This window comes from Malaya genurostris, chromosome 2, assembly GCF_030247185.1.
Source record: "Malaya genurostris strain Urasoe2022 chromosome 2, Malgen_1.1, whole genome shotgun sequence".
NCBI lineage: Eukaryota > Metazoa > Arthropoda > Insecta > Diptera > Culicidae > Malaya > Malaya genurostris.
Genome location: NC_080571.1, coordinates 216,290,437 through 216,315,786, shown reverse-complemented (window position 1 = coordinate 216,315,786; position 25,350 = coordinate 216,290,437). Strand labels below are relative to the sequence as shown.

Genomic DNA, 25,350 nt, shown 5'->3' with positions numbered 1-25,350 from the left:
ATCTGTCTGAGAAATCAACTGATGGTATTGTTACTGAAAAGGTGTTCAACATCGAGAACCGTGCAGTACATGGACCGAAGCGCACATCAATGTCTATTCACAAACCAGGCACAGCTCGATTTCGGGGTCATCATTCTATGCAACATGCTAAAAGCATTGTATGTTTCAATTGTGGGAAAGCAGGGCATATATCTACATCGGAACTTTGCCCAGCAAAAGGGAAACATTGCCGAAACTGTAATCGTATAGGACACTTCGATTCTACTTGTAAATCTCCTCGTGCAAGTGTTTCGGAAACACTCAGTAAAAAAATTCGTGTGGTTGAAGAGCAAAGAAATCCTAGTTCAGATGAGAAAAAAGTTTACTACGCTTTTTTTAGCGGTAACCGTAGTAATATGTTAACATTTGAAGTCGGCGGCGTGCCTTTGAAGATGTTAGTTGATTCCGGGGCTGATGCTAATTTGGTGACATCCGAAGCATGGGAAAATTTAAAATCAGCTGGCATACGCGTTACAAGTTCTTCAAAAGGCTCAGATCGTCCCTTTATTGCTTATGGTAGTACTAATCCGCTTACTGTTCGTGGAATGTTTAAAGCTGACATCAAGATTCTTGACCGTGTCGCAGTTGCTCAGTTCTATGTCGTAGAGAATGGACAAACATGTTTGTTAGGTGATGCCACCGCAAAGCTGTTGAATGTTCTACAAGTCGGTATCAGTTTAAATTGCGTAGAGAAGTCGAAGCCATTTCCTTGTATCAGTAATATTGAAATCCACATTCATATCAAACCTGATTCAAAGCCTATCGTACAACCCGTAAGGAGACTACCTATCCCTTTGGAGGCAGAAGTTAATCGGAAACTAAGTGAGATGTTAAGCAAGGATATAATTGAACGTAAAACGGGTCCTACCTCATGGGTTTCCCCGTTAGTTGTCGTCGCTAAAGCAAATGGAGAACTGCGGTTGCGTGTAGATCTTCGGAGAGTGAACCAAGCCATTTTGCGGGAGCATCATCCTATGCCTATGATTGAACAAATACTAGCACGAATCGGAAAAGGTACTGTAAGAAGTAAGTTGGATATAAAAGACTCATTTCTTCAAATTATGATTGCCCCAGAATCTCGAGACATTCTCACATTCATAACTGAAAAAGGGTTATACAGGTTTAAAAGACTACCTTTCGGTCTAGTGACGGCTCCAGAAATCTTTCAAAGAGTTGTTGACGAAATCCTTTGTGGTTGTGATGGGACACACTGGTATCTTGATGATATTCTCATAGAGGGTAGTACTTTAGAAGAACATGATTCGAGACTTGAAAAAGTCTTAGTGAGACTTGCGAAGCGAGGGGTTCAATTGAATCTAGAAAAGTGTCAGTTCAGAGTGGCCGAATTGGAATTTCTTGGCCATAAAATTACCGAGTCTGGCATAGCACCATCGGATACGAAAGTGACAGCGATAACAACTTTTCGTCGACCTTCAACCGAAAGTGAGGTCCGCAGTTTTTTGGGTTTGGCGAATTATCTCAATAAGTACATTGCTCACCTAGCTACCTTAGATGAGCCCCTCAGAGAATTGACTAGAAAGGGGATAAAGTTTTCTTGGGAGCCTCGCCATGAAAAAGCTTTTCTAGCAATTAAGCAAGCAATGTCTGACGTGCGTATACTCGGTTTTTATGATTCTTCGTATAGAACGTCTGTGATTACTGATGCTAGCCCTACAGGTCTAGGGGCAATGCTGGTACAGACCGACGATAAAGGGAATAACAACGTAATAAGTTTCGCATCCAAGGCGCTCACAGAAACGGAGAGGAGATACTGCCAAACGGAAAAGGAGGCTTTAGGATTGGTGTGGGCCGTTGAAAAATTTCAATTCTATCTCATAGGTCGAAATTTTGACTTATTTACGGACTGCAAAGCTCTGATGTATTTATTTACACCTCGTTCTCGCCCGTGTTCTAGAATTGAACGGTGGGTACTTAGATTGCAGTGTTTCAACTACTCGATTGTTCATATTCGAGGGGATCAAAATTTCGCTGATGCCCTTTCACGACTTTCTTGCCCTATCGTTGAGCTCTTTGATACGACGGAAGAGCTTATTGTTCGTCATTTCACAGCCGTAATTACTGAATCGGTTGCTGTTTCTTGGGAAGAGTTGATTCAAGAATCTCAAAATGATGCGGAAATTATAAGTATATTTAAATGCCTTAAGGAAAATAGAGTTGAATCACTACCAACTGCATATCGTATTATTTCAACAGAGGTTTGTGATGTTGGTGGAGTGCTTTTGCGAGGAGACCGTATAATTGTACCTGCTACTTTACGACAACGAGTTTTGAACATAGCACACGATGGACATCCTGGAGTGCGAATGATGAAATCGTATCTTCGATCCGTCGTTTGGTGGCCAAAGATGGATGCGGAAGTAGAAAATTATGTAAAAAGCTGTCGTGGATGTGCCTTGGTGTCTACACCTGACGTTCCTGAACCAATGTTTCGGAAATCACTTCCTTCTGGACCTTGGGAAGATATTGCTATAGATTTTCTTGGTCCTCTTCCTGATGGCCAACATTTGCTAGTAGTTGTAGTCTGCTATAGTAGATATTTAGAAATTCGTGAAATGAGCTGTATTGATTCTACGGAGACAATTGGTTGTTTGATACAAATGTTTGCGCGATTCGGTATACCATCGTTGATCAAAGCGGATAATGGTCCACAGTTCACTAGTGAGGAGTTTAGAGCGTTTGGGAAGGAATACGGAATACGGATAGTAAACACAATTCCTTATTGGCCGCAAATGAATGGTCAGGTGGAACGCCAAAATCGTTCAATTTTAAAACGGTTGCGTATTGCACAGGAGCTCGGTAAAGACTGGCGAAAAGAGTTGCACGAATACCTGCTTGTATACCACGTAACTAACCACCCAACTACGGGCGAAGCTCCATCAAAACTAATGTTCGGACGACGAATTAAGAGTAGACTTCCTCATGTTCCACGTCATTTCGATGATGAAGCTGTGAGAGACTTCGATGGTCTGCAGAAAGAAAAGGGGAAGAGTTATGGCGATAGAAAACGACGCGCTGCGTATAGCGAAATAAAGGAAGGCGATAGCGTTTTCTTAAAACGTGCGAAGAAAAATCATAAATTACAATCGGATTTTTCTCCTGAAGAATATAAAGTTATAAGTAAAAATGGATCTGATGTCACCGTGCAATGCCTGAAATCGGGAAAAGAGTTACGTCGAAATGTTTCGCACTTGAAGAAAGTTCCTGTCGCCCAAGACGATAAACAGTCAACTCCGAACAAAGAAAACGATCATTCGATGCATAACGGTACAATCGACGCTAAATTAAATCCTCACGAAATCGTTGAAGAGGAACCGATTCGTTGTCAACGCGGACGACAACAGCCATCGAAATTTAAAGATTACATTCCGTATTAGATTGAAAAAAAAGTTTAGGTGGGGTTGTAGGGTCTGGAAGCACTGATATGGACAAATGGTTGATTTAGCAACACATCGTCCAGGAAGGGCGTGAGGGAGGAAAAAGGAAAAAGAGCAGGACGCTGAATGGACGCGAAATAAAGCCGCGTAATAAAACGAGATTGTCGACGTGTCTGAAGATTATTATAATCCGAATACGAAGTCCCACACTACAGTTACAACGGTTGCGATGATACGAAATCAACATTTTCAATTTATATTCGTAAATCTATGGAAGCGACTCTCAGCAGATTTTTGTTATTTTGAACGGTTAGATATAATAATAAGGATAAATACAGTTTGATCAGTTACTAGTGACTTTTTGTATTTTACTGGAATAAACCGGATCTGTCGTCCCTCTCGATAAAAAATGTTTACTGGTGCACCCAAGTAACCAGGACGCATTATAACTTTACATTATTTCAGCTTTAAAAGCTCGTGTAAAATTTTATTAAATGCAGCGAAGTTACACATGTTTTTACAATGCTTTTATAAAGCTAAAAAGGGTGATTATTATTATTATTGTAAATGTGTAAATGTGCATAATGCATATGGTTACCTGGCCAGTTCGAATTACACACACACACACACATATATATATATATATATATATATATATATATATATATATATATATATATATATATATATATATATATATATATATATATATATATATATATATATATATATATATATATATATATATATATATACATATATATATATATATATATATATATATATATATATATATATATATATATATATATATATATATATATATATATATATATATATATACATATATATATATATATATATATATATATATATATATATATATATATATATATATATATATATATATATATATATATATATATATATATATATATATATATATAACTTTTGTGTTGTGTTTACTGCATTTGGTATGGTTTGTTGTTTTAATATGGTTTATATTATTGTATAATATGCTGTAGTTAGGAAAAATGGCAGGTGTTTAAAATAATTATAACGAACTTGTGCTGAATGCTCACCAAAAGGAAATAATACAACCTATTTTACTTAACTAAACAACTTTGACCTATTTTACTTTTACTGTTTTTCAAAGGGCGAAACTAACATTGTCAAGAAATGGTGGAAAACATCGATGAATGTTTCGACTTTGGTTTAATTGCTATTTAGAAAATATCATATATTCTCAGATTAGTTTTCCATATTTTTATTTTTGCCTTTCTCATATAGAAAGGTTATGCAATCACTTGAAAAACTGACTAGTGAAAACTGGCACGGAGGGCCAAGTGTCATATACCATTAGACTCAGTTCATCGAGCTGAGCAATTTCTGTGTGTGGGTGTATGTGTCAAATAATCTCACTAGGTTTTCTCCGCGATGGCGAACCGATTTTGACAAACTTAGATTCAAATGAAAGGTCTTATGGTCCCATACGGAATTCCTGAATTTCATCCAGATCCGACATCCGGTTCCGGAGTTATAGGGTTATAAAGTTATAGGCCTTAAACCGGCGAAACAAAAAACGTAAAAAAATTTCTAAACTGTTCTCAAAACTACACAAATCGATAGTCATTATCAGTAGGCAACTAACCAAACCGATTCCGGCTATGCTAGTTCTCGGTATCCGTTTCCGGAAGCACCGGAAATAGTGGTCATATATACCAAAATGGATCTCACTCACTTTTCTTAACGATGGTTTGACCGATTTCCACAAACTTAGATTCTAATGAAAGTTCTTCCGGTCCCATACGGAATTCCTTAATTTCATCCGGATCCAACTTCCGGTTCCGGAGTTATAGGGTAAAGTGTGTTCAATATTGTACACCGTCACTCCCAAGTAACAGTTTTTGTTACGCTAGCTTATTTATGACTAGTTTGCAACTAGAAATTTGAGTGATTGCAACTAATATCTATCCACTTGCGTGACTTAAAAAGCGCAGTTTCTACTAGTTGCTAAGTCGGCTAAAAATGAGTTGTCGTTACGTTGTAATGCCATACAAAATAGCTTATTTTTCCATTATTTGAAAATAATTTGTTTTCAAGTAAACTAGTTGAAACTTATACCCTTTTTCGGTTTTGAACCTAGACGCGGGTGACTCTGACTCCGAGTAAAACGAACACGTGGTACGCGCCCTAAACAACAACTCATGAAAAAAATAAAAAATAAACCAACTTGCATGGATGCGTGGTGCGATCCGAGAAAATTTTCAGAGCGAAACTACGCGATTGGAGTCCGATCTAGAGCGACATCAGATTGCTAAAACAAACATATCAAACTTTGTTTGGGCGACTCTGGGTCAGCTTTCGGGCTGCTCTGATCAATAAACGAAAACGGTATTAGTCACCATCGACCGAAATTAGTTTTCCATTTTTTCATTTTTTGTATCCATTGAGCTGGCTCGCCCTTTTTCGATTTGTTTACTTCTATGCCCTCCGCTTGTGAAGAATTCTGGCAACCGGCAAAAGTTTAGTACCATTCCGGCTGATGTAAAAATTACCCAACCAAAATTGCATCATTTTGTCACACTCCGTGTCGTACTTATTTTGCTCTTCCTTCGCAAACGAATGAAATACCAGTTTCTCTTTTTATAGTTAATTGTTTTTCTAGGATAAAGATTTTTGTAGAATCCGAATTTTCATACAAAACTTGTAGGATGTTGAAGCACATATTCATGGGAAAGAGAAACTCGATATGTTTACTTTTGTAAGATTCGCCCTTATTTGAAAATAGCTGACGTTCCTGCACACAGACACTACCTTAAGCTGAAACTACTTAACATTAGGTTGTTTTTTGGCAGTGTGTAGTTATTTGACGGAGCGATTTTGTGGTCGATTCGGGTTGAACATAATAATATTTTTAAAAGTATATAATTATGTATTAACTCAACAAATAGTTTGTATAATGAATGAATATTTGTGGGAATTTGCGCAGAAACTACCAAGCGAAAATCGCTTCCAAATAGTCCTGAAATCGGCCCTTTCGTAAGTTTTGGTGCTTCATGATTTAATGCAAAAGAATAATATTCTATAAATATCTATCAATAACATCGGCTTTGCGTGAATCTATATCATTTTAAATACTTCAACAATCCGGTATTTTACTTGAATACCATACTCAAAACGGATGTGCTTTGCATCGTAAAACGCAATATTTCAAATGTTTCAAAAAACAACTGTTTTATTTACTATGAATCTGTGTTTATCTGATCGAATGGTAGGAGCTGAGCCGAAGCTGAAAATAAAGCTTGAAAAAAGCAAATCATTTTTCTGTGCATACATATCCTCTTAAAGCTTTCAATAAATGGTCAATAACGACGACGACCACGACTAAAGACTGTGCTACTGAGGAAAGGAAATAACATTACCAAAAATTTAATAAAATAATGCATTGTTGCGACGACGGAAAATTGAATTTAAGTGTGACATTTGATTATACCAAACGGCCTATATCCTAAATAACCTTACATCGACCGACTCTGATACCCATCTCCAAACAAATTTAATGAAATTTACAAAAAAAATGTAAAATATATTTTCATTCTCATAGAATTTGACTACCACCTCTCATCTTTTGATGTTTTTTTCAATTTTATTACCCATCTTGATTAAGGTTGGTTAGTTGGTGGCTTGGAGGTAGTTATACACGCTGTTTTTTTAAACATTAGTCTAGCTTCGATTGGAACAAAACATGAAAATGTTTAATTTACCGATAAAATGTTTTTCATTAACAATTTAGCACAATTGCTGCAAAGCGGTCGGACTTGGGAAAAACCAACGACAAATGGATGTGCCGAAAATGTAAAACTCTCTGGATGCATGGTTATTTCCATGTAGACGAAATTCAACGTACAAATAAGTTCGATAAATTGGTGCCGAAATATGAGATCAAATCGAGTCTATCTAGAAAACAACAGACTTATCTGAAGTATATGCAGAGTAGAAAAAACGCTAGCATTGTAAGTAGCTTTTCAATGTATTTTTTTATCATATCGAAGTAACGAGAATGCTCTAATGTGTATACATGTGTGAAATAATGTTTCTTTTTTTTTTGTAGAAATACACATGCCATATTTGTTCTTACAAAACGAGAGTTGCGATAGTCCAAAGTAGTCGATCAAACAAGAAGATGAATGTGAAGGTTACTAAAAAAGCTGTCCTCAAGACTAATAAAAGCAAGTCACAAAAGAGAACAATGGCAATGAATAAAAAGAAACCAGCGTCCACATTTAATTCTAACAATTCAAATAAGCTTCAGGCATTGTCGAATATATTAAAAAATAAATCTGTTGAAATGTCATCCCAAGATCGATTGAAACTGTTGTTGAAGTAAATCATAGATTGATTTATTGTGATACACGCATTGTAAAAAAATGTGAATTTCAAAGTGTTCTTGAAATTCGTTAGTGAGTACTGCGAAACCAGGAAAGATAGTCTCAACTATTTATATCAGAAGGTCAAAAAGGCACACTGTGTGTGGTAACAATAAATAGTGCTCGTGCCGCACAATGTTTGTAAAGTTGATTGAACTTCTTCATGATGACTTTTACTCTTGAATCGTGCATGTGACAATTTCAGTAAGTCAACGAGTGGTTCTAGTTCAAGGGAATCTGTTCTTTGACAATCTGAAAAGATAACGACAATAAAAGTACAAAACGATTAGGCTATGTTCAAATTGTGAAAGTTCAAGTTTCCATGAGTAAATGAAAGTTAGCATTCGACTTACTTGTCGGGCTGTCAGCTTCATGTCTAGAAAAGGAGTTATAAGTTCTGTTATTTGTGTTATTAAAAGTCCACTCTATTAGAAAAAATAATGTCATGTAAACTCTCGCAGTTTTCTATTCTTCGAAAGACCTTATCATCAAGGCTTTCATTGACCGTGTCAATTTAAGTACCGATCAATTTTAGTATGCAGAGCACGGCCTTTCGAAAAAAATATCGATAACTAGTCATTTCAACTCTAACTAAAACAAACCTACGTCGCAAAGTCACCCTATGCGATTCCGTCTGTTATGTTAGGAAGTACAAATCGATTGCAAGGAGGTTGGGATGTAGTGTGTTAGTTTGGTAACCGGTTCTCACCTTCTGGCACATTTCGCGGTAAATTTCGTCGGTATCCCAGGGACCGCGTTCTGGTAGTGGTAATCCCCGTCTGCGCAACTCCTGGACACAATCGGTTAGGTCCAGGATTGGCAGAGGATCGATTTGTGCCTTGGATACCGCACCTACTAAATACTCAACGTAATGTGTTCTGGAAGAGGTAAGTAAGAAAAGAAAAGAAAAACGCACTCTTAGTAGCGTCTGAGCAGGTGCCCACCCTCACCTGTGCTAGAAAATCGCGATAGATTCCGTCCACGACTCCGAACGGTCTTGGTGGCATACGTTTGTTGGCTCGACGCACGATCGATTCGAGATCGTCCACACTCAGCACGTCAATGGGGTCAATTCGGTTTAGCATCGTCAACAAGCTTAAATATTCTATGTAGTGTGCACTAGAAAACATACGCGTAATAAAACATAATAATCAGATATGGTCACCAACGGAAGGACTAGACGCGTAATATTGAACATTCAAGATAATCTTCACGCGTCCAGAAACGCGCGTTGTCGTGTGTTCTAGGAGCACCGACATTCTTCTAGGAGCATTCATACACACATTCGCCAACACTTGCATTCTCCTTATACAATTGCAGTAGACCAATCACAGCGAGCCGTGTGATCGTCCTAATCTACAAATGAAGATATCCTTGACTGCGTATAAGGGCATATACCATGACACTTTCAAAGACTCAAGTTTTATCAATTTGATAGATTTTTTTATCTGTTTCTTTATTTTGCCTTATTGCTCAATGTCGTATCCATCGAACAAAACTTTTTTACCTTTTTATTTTAAATAAAATCGTTTATCTATCGACATCCTACAACGCTTACTTTACCAGGAAACTACAGCAGAAAAAATGACGCTTGCATGGAAATCGACTTACCTTCACAAAAATAACATTCACTTCATTTTTATCGCGACAACATATATGTTTTTATGCACTAATCGCATCTAAATTAAATTATCTAGACATTGTCAAGATAGATTATTGATCCATGCTTTTGAAGGCGAGATATTCAATGAACAAGTTGAAAGACGGCGTTTTCAGCTATGCAAATCTTCCTTCAGAAAAAAGACTTTCCCGACTACTAATAAAGTCAATGAATCATGGCTTTCCTGTAGAAATGGCTTCAATTATCCGAAAACTGATGAACGAAAGATGGAGAAATGACTGATGCATTAAAATTTGCGAATAAGATCAACTCTGAAATGGGACTCGAACCCACAACTTCATCCTATCCGGTGAAATTTTTTAACAATTAAACTTCTCTGAATGTGACGGGACACAACTTAGAAAGTAACCTAATTGGGTAGAATCTCCGTATATGCTCAACTTTGTTCGGCCATTGCATGGCTTTTCCTTTTTTCAGTTTCGCTCATAGTGGAAAGAAGCTGAACAAAAATCTCAAAACAACAATAATGAGTTAGCAGCAATTCATTATAACTTGAGTGTAATCCTCACATTATCTCCAAACCATTATTTCCTCTTCACAGATAGTCTGAGTGCAATTGAAGCCATTCGCACAAAAATTGCTGGCAAGAATGAACCGTTTTTCTTCGGCAAAATTAAACACTGCTTGAACGACATAGTGAATCATAATTATCAAATCACAATAGATTGGGTCCCTGCTCATTGCTCCATTCCAGGCAATGAAAGAGCCGATAGTTTAGCCAAACGTGATGCTATTGAGGGTGAAATTTATGAGTGACCGATTGCTTTCAACGAATTCTATAGTGCATCTCGCCAAAGAACACTTACCAGCTGGCAAGCTCAATTATCCCTAAAATATCGACAAAGGCATGGTTCAGGAAACTGGATGTGAGTAGGGATTTCATTCGTGTGATGTCCAGACTCATGTCCAATCATTACACGTTAGACGCACATCTCCTTCGAATTGGACTCTCCGAGACTAATCATTGTGCTTGTGGCGAAGCTTATCGGGATATTAATCATGTCGTTTAGACATGCGTGGTGTATCGTGATGTCAGATCTCAACTAATAAATTCTTTGCGTACCCAATGTTGACTATCCACAGTCCTAGTTCGAGACATTTTCGCTTGTCGTGACCTGTCATACATGAAACGTTTTTATCATTCCATAAAGACAATTGGAGTTTCAATTTAGTAATTGACCTTTTTAAGACTTAGTTCTGACTCCTACTGCGTCCATTGGTTCATCTAATAGCCAAATTTGAATAGAAATGATGTGCTGATACAAACAAACTCGAAATAGTTTATGAAATTATCAACAAAATGCATAAAAATTTCAGCTTATTTTATAATGTATAGCAGTTAATCGTTTGGTTCAAATAATATGATATAAAAAAATAAGAGGAATATGTTTTATTAAATTCAAATCGTTGTGACTATATCAGAATTTTATTAGGATAAGAATTCTATGTAAAAGTGATGCTACGGCGATGAAGAACTTATGTAAATTGCCTTAAGAAATAAGCGAATTTATGAGAAAAATTTCTCAAAAGTTGGCATCCACTGAGGGAAGAGAATTTTGGAATGGTTTCATTTTTCATCCTTTGTGCAGAGGAATTAGATTTAATTTTTTACATTTTCTCAGAAACGATCACCTGGCAAACGTCTGTCGATTTTCAAAACATTTTTTTAACCAGATAAACACATTCATTCTTTAATATCTTTTCATAGTTGCACGATAATGATGGTAAACCAATAAAATCGCTAAAAAGATACTTGTAAAAAATAAGTCTCAATGCCATGAAACTTATCTATCATTTAAGTCAAAATGGAGAAAAAGACTGGAAAAGACTGGAAAAAAATGTGTGTGTAGCATTTCTTCAGTTGTAAATATGGCATCGAAGGAAGAAGAGCAAAGCTTCAAAATTTTGCTCGCTCGCGCTGTTTAAATGCGGACAAATCTACTGCACGACGGTATTCGAGAGAGAATTCGGGGGACGAAAACAAATACAATAGAGTAAAAAAATTGGCAGCTTAGACAGCTACGATCCTATCAATGGCGAATGCCCCCTTCCCCCCTTAGGTACGCTACTGGATCCTATTGACACTAAGAATCCTTCCAGATCGGAACTCTATGCAATACGTAGATCGCTAAACCGCCGATAATAGTAGCCAGCTGTTTGAAGCGGAACCGCAAACTTTCCGTTCGAGATGCCGCAAGCCAACTTGAAATGTCGTCTACAATTGCAGCATCGAGCTAGGTTATCGACTTACAAGTCAGTCACAGTACAATCGAGAAAGCTGTACATGAAGATGCTGAAGAAATTCGATTACATGGTACAGGACAGTTCCTTTGATAGGAATATATCCCAAGTAGCAAATGTAACTTATAAAACTGTCAAGATGTTTTACAATTGATTTGGAAATGTTATTTATATTAGATATGCTTAGAAATATATATTAAAATTGGTTGTGCAACTTATCACTGTTAAGTTTCACAATACTACCGAAAAAATGACTATAGAACATCTTGAACAATTGTGCAGTAAATCACCAACTTGTTAATGTTTCACTAGAAGTTCTGCAAAAAATTTCACATTGTCATGTAAAACGGAAGTAACTATAATAATTGTGCAACTTATCAAAAACTTTCCACACGGCTGTCATAATTGTACCGGACACAATATATGTCGAAATTGCTATAAATCTCTTGTGGAAGGAAAATTAGTGAAATGATTGATGCTCTCCGCAAGGCAAAAAAGGTTTAGCCGAATTGATAACGTTGCTTTAAAAAATATATATTTATGTAGAGTCCGCGTTGTTTTTGCTGCCTCATGAATTTTTAGATCAGTGTGTGCAGTTTTCTTCAGTTTTAGAAAAACATTGACATAAAATTCGAAACTTGCAAAAAAGTTATGCAAGATTTATCGGTTTGAATTGAACGCAAAACTTGCAGACATGAGATTATTATCATAAAAGTTTCAGGAATACAGCGTTATACACGCAATGAAAACAAAAATCAATCAGATAATTTTTATTCGGTTTTCATCTCGCGAAAAAAAAGCAGACCTGACATCACTTTTTAAAGATATTGAACGAAAAGTTATAATATAATTTCAAAAAATATAATTTCATCATAGTTACTCGCATAGTTATATATTACCGCTTGTGCAACTTGTTTTTGCAACTCCAGCACATGGACATTACTAAAATAATACCTACAGTGCGTATCGCAAAAGTCGGGCCCGCTAAGATGAATCACTATACAGTATTGTTGTTTAATTCATCTAGAAGATAAAAAACAAAACGTTGAGCACTTCTTTCCGAAATATTAACTTGAAATATTCAAGCAAAATTCATTTCGAGATATTTCAGATTTAATTACACATTAGTTTGATCAAAATCGTCGGAGAATTTTAAAGAATGTTTGAATACACGTATTTTAAACATCATTCCGACGATTTTCATTGAAAATAATAGTCTGTTATTTTCACCGAAATTGGTTTAGAATCATCAAAACACGATCATTCAAAGGCGCTTGGAAATGTCGGGCGTACGAATACATGTTTCACCATAAAAATGCAGTTCGTTGTCGATTTTTCATTCACAAAAACACAGAAAATCAATTCTACAATATGTTGCATTATAATTTTTCATTAACAGATTATTTAATAAGATCCATGTTTGTGTTAAGAGCCGTTGTATTGAAAATCAAATGTGAAACTTATTCACTAGAAATTAAGTTTGCATGTTTTTGTAAACGTCATTCCATTTCTTGTTTGCATTACGTAGTAGTTCTCACGAGTTTCACAATTGTTTTTTCGCTGATTTTATTACTGCCTTTGTGATGGGATCGACGCATGAGTTTTTGTATCAGTTGCACAATCGTTGTGAATAAATGTTCGTAATAACGGATGGACTTAAAAATATGTTGCACAACACAGAAAAATTGCGCTTTTTCCATAACACAACAGTTGCTAGAATAGTGATATGAACTAACTTGATAAATTGCACAATCAGTAGAAAAATAATGGTCAGCAATTTAACATGCTACTTGGGTAATACGGCATCTGAGAAAGGAAAGCGGGCAAACATAATAAGCTGTCGAAGTTCGCAAAGAAATGTTCTGTGTGGCAGGCCATCTGTTCCTGTGGCGTCATTAATTTCGAGACAGGGACTATTGACTTGGAAAATCGCATGTTATCTTTCCTCCACATTTTCCACAATTGTTCCGTTACAATCTCGCAGGATTACGTTTGCACCATGTGTCATTCTTATAACGGTTATGCTCACACCCCCGTTGCTAAGAGCAAACCCAACACAGTTTGGTGAAAAATGTGTGTTTGATGAAACTACCTTGGGTCAGTTTCAGTATTCTCAAGCGAAAACGACATAAGTAATTCTTAATCGCTAATCCGGAGCTTGAGTGAATATCTTCCTTTATTCTGTATGAATTGTGCTTGAAAAAGGAAATTGATTTCGTTTTTTAATAGAATGTTCGACCATTCAGGCTTTGATTATTTATCTTCTTTATCGTAGGACATTTTTAAAGAAATATTTTTGTGTTTCTTAATTGCTGCTTAATGTCTACTATATCGATTTTGATTGGTTCTTTTCGGCAAGCATTAACTGAGAGAGACGAAAGATATGAAAATGAAAAGACGGATATGTAGTAGAAGTAGAAGGTAAAATAGAATACGGTTCTTTCTTCTGACCATGCTTATATGAGCCTGCTAGGCTAGCTTTTCCGTTCTAAATTTATAACTGATTCAATCTAGAATACCTATCCGTTTTTTTATTTTCATATATTTCGCCTCTCTAAGATAATGCTTGCCGGAAAGAACCGATTAAAATCGATACAGTAGAAATATTTTTACCTTTCAAAGTTTAGCTAGTGTGACATGTCAGTGAAATTAGTGTTAAAGGAATATAGGTTTTTATGTGACGCATGTCCTATGAATGTCTACTAAAGGTTTACGTTCAGATATGTTGTTTAAAATCAATAAGCAGCTCCTACTAAATAACATAATCATTAATACTAAATAATGTGAGATACCTAATGGATTTAAAAGCTAGTACTCAATATTTTACTTGTCATTAAAAGCCATTCTTTTTTTTTCTGTAGGCCACTACCAGACATCGTTGGCGGAATCTATAGGATTGTCAGGACATCGAACCAAGGATACATGAAAATACGTTACCTGCATAAACCCGCGTGTGCTTCCGGTACGTCATTGTTGCAAACGGTATCCATCAGTCCGGCAGGCGTTTCTTTTTGTAATGGGATTGGACACTTCATGACATTCGATTCGTTTTGCATGAACTCGCGTTTGATCAGCTCGGAAGGCTCGGTATCGTACGTCACGTTATGCATCTGTGAGAATGATATCTATCATGTAGGAACGACTTCTATCTAAAATTGACAACATACCGTTAGTAACGTTTGTAAGTCTTTCGGATCTTTATCTCTCAAGTAGAACAGACAGTTTCTGGGATGATGGGCATGGAGTCCCAGTTTCGCACAGTACGGAGAGACGGTACACTTCGCTCCCATCATGAAGGGCTTGTTGCATCCAAAGCAAAACTCGAATTTGCATTGTATACAGGTGAAATGCATGCATCCGCCGCGGGATAGAGAATACTTGAAGTTGCAATTGGGGCAGCTAATACCATGGGCTTGTAGGTGACGAGCAACACCTTGAGCTTGAAATTCCGGATCGTTGGCCTCCTTCCAGGCAGCAAATTTTTCGCATGAGATACCTTCATGCTGTGGTTCCCACTGTAATATTTCACAAAAGTAATGGCTTGCGTTCGGGGAGAGCCCAATCAACTTACCGGTTTACGACACGAGGCACAGGTGATGGAACCACAGTCTGGACATATGAGACGCTTTTGACGTGGGCGGGAGAAGAACCCAGATGAACAGTCTACGCACCATTTGAAGTTGGGATCTTGCATCAGTGTGCGATCACGAAGTTTCCGCTGAAAAAGATCATGCACATCCTCCTCTACGATGGTTTTGAGTAAAATATCTAGGTTAGAAAAATATTCCAGCACGTCGTCTTCTGTAACGCTAGCGTTGTTAAGGTCTGGTTCCTTACAGTACGGGCAATTACAGTTGGTGATTGAGCGGTGCATGATTTCTTCAGTGAAATAGACTTTGGCACAATCCAGACAGCACGCATGGGTGCACTTTAACATGGAAATTATTTCATTCATAGGATAGGTACCAAGGCACAGTTCGCACTCTTTCTGGAGGAGATCCTTAGCCTCGTCAATTGTGTGACATTGGGTTGCTGCCCAAATAGCATTGTCGCGAGCATATCTCATGTCGATCAGTTGGACCGCCAGCTCGGCTTGTTGGTAAGTCTGAACGTGTCCTTCGTCTAACATTTTGCGAGCTTGCACCTGGAGAAAGAAAAGATCGATTATATTTTTTCGTATGTAAACGTTTGAAGGTGTGAATAGTTGACCTCCCAACGGAAAAGGAATCACACAGAGTGCCTTCTTTCCTGTACAGCTATTCCTGGTATATTGATGAAAGAAGTTATTTTGATTTAATTGACCTAGCATGTCAATAGTCATGGCTAACTATGCATTGATTATTATAGATCAGTTTGCACTGTCAATAATTTATTTATCTGCATCTTTTACTGAAAAAGACGCAACACTTAATTTTACATATTTATAGATATAATATTCTGTCACCGTTAAAGAAAATTTATAATTTTTCACGTCTAATATAATTATAATATCTCTTGTTGTAATTAAAACAGCAACATAATTATTCTCCATATCATTTAAAATATGGTCAGAAATTTATGATAGAATTTTCAGTACTATGAGATAATCACAAATAACTAAAAATTGAAGGTTTCTAAAATGTTTGGTATGAATCAGCATTACGGTGAAATTCAGTGCTAAAATAAAGTACGCACAAAGCGTAGCGTACAAAACTTACACATAGAAATATGGAATATTTTCAGTGGTTTAACATAGTGCAGTGGGCTTACGACATGTTTTGTTCGCTAGTAAAACCACAGATAACAGATATACAGGCTCGAAATTTTTTTTCAAAATCCTGTGTAAATTTCAAATTTGCTATACGTTGGAAACACTACTGCCACCTACTCGACTATCCGCCGCGATCTTCCAAAACGATCCACTACGTTCCGGAACGATAACAAAATCCTCTCAATTTTAACAGTTATAATGTTAGTGTTAGAGACAAATTTATTTCCATGTCGCAGAAATCACAAAAGAATTTGATCCGAATAAAACAATAATAAAGTTTAACCAACAGCAAAACAATAATCTAGCGTGAAGTGAATGTTGCACCCAAAATTGTGGCCCATGTGAAAGCGCCTCCCAAATCGTGGTGACACCTCGTGTCGATCATGGTGACATCTGCAAGTGTTCGCCACGCTGATTGAGCAAATTTTACACACAGTTCATATGTGAGCCTGTATATCTGTTATCTGTGGTAAAACAGACACTAACTATGAATGCGTATTAACCATGAGTATTTTTAATTAACTAATATGAGGGAAACACATTAATGTATGTTGTTTTTGACGGTCAGCTTAGTCATTCAATTGTAAGGTGTTCATTGAAAATGTCTAGCTTGTGAAGTTCATATCATATGAATAATATAGAGTAAATTATAGACACTTTTTGGTTAGTGGATATCAAAAATTTATATGTAAGAATTGTTTAATAAGGTTTGGAAATATTCTTTCAAATTGCTATCCAATCGCCAATTTGTATTTTTGAGACGGGTTTGACAAGTAGGGTATTGAAATTATTGTCATATTAATTTCCAACTTAAATGTAAAAATCGTAAATTACTAAAAATAATGTTGATTTTTCAATTTATGAATGAATGCAATGTTTGAAGTATTTCTTATTTAATCGGTTTTGTTCCCTTCACAACTCTGTTATTCTGTTCTCTCGCCTGTTCCGCCTTATAATTGTAACGTTATAATTAAGCAAGTAACGCATTGAAAGTTTGCAAAATTCACACAATCAATCAACTAGTACATGTGATCATCGATATTGTAATGTGTGGAATAAGCATCTCAGTTTTATTCGTATTCACGTCATCCGGTTATGTCTGTCAGATTACCTTCCCGTTTTTTCCTTTTTCCTTAGTGTACAGAATCATTGTATGGCTAGTACAACGATTCTACTAAGTATTCACCAACCCGAGCTAAGATTTTGACCAAACTAGTTTCAAATAAAAGATCTCCTTGAATGTATGTACGCTATTGTTTTTGTTTTGAGATCAGACTTTTCGAGTTATACAAATTACATGTCAAAAATTGCAGTTTTTTGATAATATTTTTTCCAATCGATCTCGGAGACTAAATATGTTTTCAAATTTATATACCTTCTCGTAATACTAATCAAATGGAGATGTCGATATTTTTGAGAGGCGATTTATCCCAATAGTAGGGGTTTTGGACAAAGCACGATGAAATTATGCTGAGAATCAAAATTAGACAGAACTGCCAATCCCATCGTTCCCTGAAAAATTGAATACAGTACTCTTCAGCATAGTATTTTGCTTGTTTTTAGCACGGTTCCGTTTTGGCAACATAATTTTTTTTCAAATCTAGAAAATTTTTTGAATTTAATGTAAATACATTTTTTTACTAAATCGATTGTAACTGCCTTCAGTTAGGGGTAGATGGATTCTTAGTGTCAGTAGGATCCATAGTACTAGCCATGCAATGATTCTGTACACTAAGAATCGGCTGCGAAGTCTGTTGAAACAGAAAGGCCAAATTCCACCACAGGAATGTAATGCCAAGACTTTGCTTTTGGAGTAAAACGCACCCAGTAAGATTGTTCACTATTATTCATTAAATTGATAACTTATGGATAATTTTTGTAAGCGAATTCTTGAGCATTTTGCCTCACACAATTCGGATCGTTTTGCCCTCAGAAATATGAGACGATATATTTGACGATTTTTCTATAAAATTGCAAATACATCGTCTGTATTAGAACTAATTTTAGAAATCCGAATGATTGGCAAAGAAGTTCACTGGTTACGTAATTAAAATCATCTTCATCGCCCTAGAAAATTACTATGGAACGAACATCAAAAATTACTTATAACAGAAACATAATTGGTTTTTTAAAAAAATTTCACATATGATTGAACCATCGCTACCAAAATTTTATAGTAATCTGTTGTTATGGCGGACTTTCAGTTTCATTAAAATTTCAGTGAAAAAAATTGGTAACTTTTGAGAAAAGCAAAAGGTGCATTATGCCTCGGGGGTACGTTTTACCCCATCTTCCCCCATAACCACCGTAGAATCTCAATATCATATTAATCCAATATATTCGAGAAAATACGTATATTTATAAATATTTTGATTAATATTTAATACTGTAATCGATTACCATTCTTTCCAGCCACAATTTTCGAGTGACAACAAATATTGATGCAGAAAGCATGCGGAACGATAAAACAATTTATCATTTATTGATAGGTAGATAAAATACGATAGATGTCGTAAATCCACATTTGACTCATTTGATTAAATTGTAATTTGTTAAATGACTGGAATTTACAAAAATGCTTTTAATCGTTGGCAAACTCACCCAGCCTTTCATGCAGGTACGAGAAATTATATGTTTCAAAGAAATGTATGAATTCTGGGTTAAATAAACTGTACAAATATGTTATTTTGGGCGTTCAAATGTGACGTAAATCTACCGGTTTTTATCGGAACGTGTGAATAAGAAAAATATAATTTTTAATGTATGCAGTAATTTAACTGTCTTTTTAAAAATCATCACCAAATAATCTTTAACCCAAAGAGATGTTCGAGCTCGGCTCAGCAATCGTTCATGTACACTTGCGTTCGAATACTAGTAATTCAATATATATCTGATCACATTACTTTGATACTTACTTCCAATGGTTCTTCGCTGGGTTCATACGGTGTTACCAAGGAACGGATGATAGTCCTACTTTCGCTGTCAGTGACAGTCGTGATATCGTCGTCGTCTTCCGACGTGATGTAGTCATCACTGAAACAGGTCTCCAAGTATTTTTTACGGAGCTTTCGTCTCTGCTCTGATGTGACTGATCCTTCGCGCGATCCGATTGGGGTGTCTTTCGTCGAACTTGGCCCAGGAGTTGAACGAGATGATCCTGGTTCCGTGGACGGGGTGGACGCTTTGCTGAAGCCATTTGTCCCATTTATCGGCTGGTTGGGTGTAACGGGTTTAGTGAGCTTATTAGTAAATGCCTTCGGTTGCACCAGTTTGGATGGCTTTGGTTTCGGTGCATTGCTGATGATTGTTTTGGATGTGTCTTTATGAGTCTTACTGAGAAACTCTTTCTGCATGTTCTTGACGGTGTTGGTTTGTACGGGACCAAACGGACCACCGATGGAGCTCTTTCGAAGAGAGTTTCTGCGGCTAGAGGAATCGGATGCGGTGGATGATTTCTTTTTTGTGTCTGTGGTGGTTTTGGTTTTGGTTTTGACGGACTTAGTGGCTTTGGAACTGGTTGGGGATGGTGGAGTTGGCGGGGATAATGTTTTTTTGGTTGCACTGTTCCCGGATTTTACAACAGTTTTCGGGATCTTTAAGGATAGCTTTCCTGGTTTTTCAGATCCCTCAGAATTTTCTAGGTTAGTAGAAATGTTAGATGATTGCTGAGGTGGTTCTGGTATAGACTGTTGAACTTGTCTTTCTAAAGATGGACTATGAATGATTACTTGTGATGGTTGCACTTCGGTGAAACTTGACGGCTCTTCAGATTGTTCTCGAGATTCAGATGATTGAGGAATGGTATGATGTAACTCTCCATTTACTGCGGAATATGATTGTTCATTCTGGTCTGCAGTTAGTTGTTCAACAACAGTTGTAGTGTTTGTTTGTTGTTTGTCTTCATCTATTGTTGCATTAAATTGGCCGTTATTTGTTGTTATACTGTTGTCAGCTTCCACAGAATTGTTTGCTGGCTGTTTTTCGGAGTTGTTGTTACTATAGTTCGTTATTACATCTTTAATATCAGACGGGTCTAATTTTGATTGGTTTTGATGAGATGTGTTTTGTTCAACATTGATTTTTGTTTGCATATAATCGCTAGTTGATACTGCACTGTTATCCGCTAGTTGTTCCGTTCTGATCTCTTTATTTTGTTCTGTAATAAAACCATTAGGCAACGTTAAGTCATTAATTTCTGACATTGGTTGAACTAGACTGATGGGGCTCAAGGACTCTAATTCTGGTTCATCAGTACGATGAGTCTCTTCACTTCTAATTGTTAGTTCAATCTTTTTCGAGTTATTAACGGCAATCGAAACTGATTTCGTTTCATCAACATGAACAGGATCTGAGTTTGAAATTTGGTGTATGTTTATTTTCGTTTCTTCGGCATGGACTCTTTGAGACATTTGCATCTTATCATCATGACCGGTTGAAGATATAGTTTGAATTAGTTCCGTTTCATCAACTTGAGTAGGCTCAGTGTTTGAAATCTCCGTTTGAACTAAATTAAGTTTATTGGTAAGAGAAGAGTCTAGATTCTTGACTTCCACTGTTGCGTTCACTGTTTTCCCACTTGCATTACTTTGATCATTTTCAAAGCTACCAACATTACTTTCAAGTTCTGATGTAGCAGCTGGAGTATCAATAATTTGCAGTCTATTGTTCACTTTAACAACGGTGGCGTATTCCGGAATTGAATTGACTGGTAACACATCTTCGAGCTTATTGCCAGAGAGAGTTCTAGTATCGTTATGTTCCGTGACATCGATTCTTGTCGAATTTTCTATTAGTACCCTGGCACTGCTAACGTTAATAAAGTCTGAACCATCTGAGTTTTGTAACGTTGGTTGAGATTCAATGAAATTAGCATCAGCAGTATTCAAATCACCCGTCAATTCGTTTTCAGTTATTGTGCCATTCTCTGGAATGTTCTGCTGAAATGAAGTTTTGGGAACCGTCGAGCTTCCTGTATCGAGGTTAGATCGTGTAATATCTTGGCCCGGGGAAACTTGACGAAGTTGATCACTGAGGTCTCGAGCGACAGAATGCAACATTTCTATGGTAGCATCAAGTTCATGCGTAGCTGCTGCTATTTCGTGATCTGCTTCTAATTCTGTGGTATTTCTTAATGTTTGGTGATCGACAGAAAAGCCTTTATTGAATTTTTCATCGTTATGTTCACTTAGCCTTTCAACTGTATCAGTCTGGTTTTCATGATATTCAGAACGTTCTGTTTGAAGATTTTCTTGACTACCCGGTTCAGAGGGTGTTGTAGATTGATTATTTTTATTCGAAATAATGAAACTTTGTTCTTTAGATAGATTACCGTTCGGTTTATCTGAGTCTCCAACCAGTTGTGCTGACTTAATGAACTGTCCTATAACAGCCCTGGCATTAAGTACAGACTGTACGTCTCTCATTGTGAATTTGATATTTTCCTCAGCCACTAATGTAGCATCGGTCGATTCGCTTGTATCAGCGACAAGTGTTATTTCACTAATTTCGCTGGTTTCAGGGCTATTTTGAAGGGTATTTACTTCCGGAATTTCCCTACCATACGAAAAAGTATTCCCCCTCAAATTATCTACCGCCGAGCTCAGAATATCGTCAACATCTCCTACTGATAGCTCGATTACACTCAGTGCATCACTAAAATCACTATCTAGCGGCAGGTCACTGACTTCTGACGCACTATTTCGTTCCAGTTCTCTCACCAATGCTGCGCTTATTTTTGGTAGATCAATTTTATTTACAACCGTCTCTTCTACTATATCTTGATTGACTGGTTCGCTGACCTGTGTCAGTGGATGTCGAACATCTTCAGGCGCAATTTCACTAAACATCACTGAACCATCTTCGTCTTCATCTTCATACTCGTAGTAGTTTCCATGTTCGTCAATATCGTACTCCTCGTTTGACTCCCATTCGTCGAAGTTTTCATCGCTCCATTCCTCGTACTCATCTTCTTCATAGTACTCGTTATCGTATATTTCATTTTCATCTTGCATGGTAGCCATATCAGAGGCGATTTCGTCTTTCATTTGCTGAATGAGTCTTTTGGTATCCAGTACTAAATCGGAGAGGTTATTCGAAGGTTTGGATGGTGATGTCGGGATGTTTCCTTGGGAGTCATCGGGATTGATTTGGTTTAGTTGTTGTTCTGCTGTTATCGTAGACAGTTCAGAGGGACCAGAGACGGCAGTCTCGGCTTGATTTAAAACATCTCGCGAAACTATCTGCTGTGTTTTAGGCTCATAATCAGTCAATGGTTTAGGTGGTGGTTTTTCCTCTTGAGTGGACGAGGAGGAACTGACTATTTGGGCATCGGAATGAATGACATTGGATTGTACGGAAGTGGTAAGCAAACCGATTTTTGGAGTTGATTGAGCAGAGGATTCATTATTTGAACTGGTTGTAAGAAATTCTTGAGACGACACGATCCTATTTGATTCTAATGCATTATCTGAATTAATTGGAAGCGAAGGATCTTGGATATGATTGGTAATCATTGGTTCGGGGACAATGGAAGAGACCGGCCCGGCTACACCAGGAGATTCTACATCTACGTTGATATTGGAATCACTGGGATCATTGACATTGCTAATACTATCTTGTGCATGAGGTTTTTGTGGTTCAAATTTAGTATACTCAGAAACCTCTAGATCATCTTGGGAAGGATTTGTAGTAGTTAATGGTGTTGAAGTAGCCATAAATGGTTGACTTGGCATCCTTTCTATTGCAGTCTCTTCTACTGTTATTGTTGAATTGTCGAAAATTGGTTGATCCTCTTCTAATTGGGGTGTGTCTTGTTCATCCGTAGATATTTCAAGATCATGTTGAATTTCTTCGATAGTGTCGACAACATGTCTCAACTCTTCCACATGATCAATGTGTGCCACAGGCTTAGCATATGATATTTCCAAAACATGGTCGATTTTTTCAAGATTTTCGACAATGTGTTTCAGTTCATCAACGTGATCAATATGTATGGTTGGTACTGGTGTACTTATCATGGTTTCTTTGGTATCCGTTCGAGGTAAATTTTTTTTATGTTGGTGTAAATCCTCTTTGCTTTCATCGATCATCAACGTAGGTTTATTGTCATTTGATTCCAAAGCCGACACTGTTGGATCAATTTTTGGTATATTGACGTAAATTGCTTCTTCAATTGAGATTGGTTCTGCTACTGCATCTCCATCTAACGATTCCGTTTCGGATTTGATGGACTCCGTCTTAGATTCCACACTTGTTCTGCGGCGGTTCAGAGCTTCCTGTATTTTTTTACTCACAGTGACTAAGTCGTAGTAGTCTGTACTTTCCGCTGTCATCCTTGCTTCATCGGAGCTGCTGTCAAACCCAAAGTTCTGAGTCCTGTAATGTTCGAAATCACATGTGAGTTTTTCGTTTCGAATTGCCCTCTTCAAAAAGTTCTGTATGTTTGCGTATTCGTTGTTTTGTTCTTCTGTGGCATTGAAGCTAGTGGAAGTTCTTTTTGTCAAATTTGGAAAATCATCAATAGTCTTAGTGTCTTGTTTAAACGGGAAACAATGGATGGTCGCGTAATCGTCCTCGGAGTATTCGGCGTTCATCAAGGTCTCTTTGATGTCTTCTTTTAAAGTTCTCCTGGGTATGAATGGAATGTTGTCGAGCTCGTGTTGAACTTGTCCGACGAAACACGGAAGAATTTCCTGAATGTTTTCTGTCATGAACTTTCTGATGTCTTCGTAGATGGGTACTGTTTCGTCTAACGATGCTTCGGTTGATCGTCTTTGTGGAATTGGACTTTTCACAATGATTCTTTCACATGACTCTGAACGTACCGAAACTTGCGAAGCTGGACGAGATTCATTGCGATCAACCAGTTTGGTTAGTAGCTGCTGTATGTTCTTCAACACATCTTCATTTTGATTTGCTTGATTCTTTTCCATTTGGTCGATTAGTTTTTCAATGTCCCTCAAAATTACCGTATTCGATGGAATGCCTTCATCATCTACTGCAGTACTACCGTTAGTTTCCGTATATTTGCCTACTTTCCCATTGGTTGTAATTTCTGTGGACTCATTGACAGTGTCCGCAGAGTCATGTACGGTGTGCACTCCGTTAGAAGATCCATTCGAGAGTATTTGACTCTCGACATGTGTACTGATAAATTCTTGAATTTCATTACCTGGAAGGATGTGGGACAGTAGTTTAAAAGGAGAACAGTGTTAGGATTCCCGATAGGCCAAAAGGGAAAGAAAAGATTTTCGAATTAATATGGATAATTTATGTTAGTGTCTGCGAGTTCTCTTACTAATTCCACTCCGATCCTCTTTCAGCGCCTGGTGCAGAAGTGAGTTACCAGAATCGTTATCGGCTCCATTCGGAGGACCCCAAATGCGCATTAGAAATGGCTTTAGTTGAGTTTTGCTGAGCTCCACCATTGCCAACTCCAAATTTCCATGATGCGCTGTAAGACTGGTAACAATGTCTTCCCTGGTGAAATTTCCCTTCGAGGCGATTTCGTAGTACTTTCTTTGTCGCTGTTCAATGCATTCCGTGATGGCATGCCAAATGTTTCCCTTGTGCAATTGAAGTGCTTCACGCGCTTCTATGGAAGAGATTGTTCCGATGATATTTTCTCGTTTTTCATGACCATACTTAGTGGCAAGTGTTTGAACTGTCTCGATAAGCTTCGACCAGTTATCGCGGAGCCACTGAATTGGGTGTTTGTCTCTACAATGGCTGAGAGCTGCCTGCAGCTCCTCAGCAGAGAATTTGTTCTGCTCTGCTTCCTATCGAGGTGGCTTTGTTAGTTTGCAATCGATAATA

General features: G+C 37.2%; 2 protein-coding genes across 10 annotated transcripts in view; one reads left to right on the top strand and one right to left on the bottom strand.

Moving 5' to 3' along the window:
* Nucleotides 1–6,304: 6,304 nt before the first annotated feature.
* On the top strand, nucleotides 6,305–8,010 carry LOC131427539 (uncharacterized). Its single transcript, XM_058590820.1, has 3 exons — nucleotides 6,305–6,476; nucleotides 7,231–7,450; nucleotides 7,549–8,010. Exons 1-3 carry the CDS (start codon nucleotides 6,397–6,399, stop codon nucleotides 7,822–7,824), a joined length of 576 nt encoding a protein of 191 aa, XP_058446803.1. The 5' UTR covers nucleotides 6,305–6,396; the 3' UTR covers nucleotides 7,825–8,010.
* LOC131427537 (E3 ubiquitin-protein ligase lubel) overlaps nucleotides 7,813–25,350 on the bottom strand; it is a 52,616-nt gene continuing 35,078 nt past the window's right edge. For 7 of the 9 annotated variants that reach the window (XM_058590811.1, XM_058590813.1, XM_058590817.1 and 4 more), the window contains 8 exons: nucleotides 24,833–25,313; nucleotides 24,360–24,706; nucleotides 19,452–19,748; nucleotides 15,358–15,930; nucleotides 14,954–15,301; nucleotides 14,724–14,896; nucleotides 8,574–8,742; nucleotides 7,813–8,116 (listed from right to left, as the gene is read on the bottom strand). In XM_058590811.1, coding sequence (XP_058446794.1) covers nucleotides 8,087–8,116; nucleotides 8,574–8,742; nucleotides 14,724–14,896; nucleotides 14,954–15,301; nucleotides 15,358–15,930; nucleotides 19,452–19,748; nucleotides 24,360–24,706; nucleotides 24,833–25,313 — 2,418 coding nt within the window. In that variant the 3' untranslated portion in view covers nucleotides 7,813–8,086. Of the gene's footprint in view, nucleotides 8,117–8,573; nucleotides 8,743–8,814; nucleotides 8,984–14,723; nucleotides 14,897–14,953; nucleotides 15,302–15,357; nucleotides 15,931–19,451; nucleotides 22,964–23,146; nucleotides 23,432–23,524; nucleotides 24,707–24,832; nucleotides 25,314–25,350 lie in introns of all 9 variants that reach the window. The other 2 variants (XM_058590819.1, XM_058590812.1) reach the window with 2 other exon arrangements.

Bases quoted from the DNA above. Each gene is read 5' to 3' on its own strand.
- LOC131427539 (XM_058590820.1), top strand. From the start codon at position 6,397: ATGAATGAATATTTGTGGGAATTTGCGCAGAAACTACCAAGCGAAAAT. The intron at 6,477-7,230 runs GTAAGTTTTGGT...TTAACAATTTAG, and splicing joins GTCCTGAAATCGGCCCTTTC to CACAATTGCTGCAAAGCGGT. The intron at 7,451-7,548 runs GTAAGTAGCTTT...TTTTTTTTGTAG, and splicing joins GTAGAAAAAACGCTAGCATT to AAATACACATGCCATATTTG.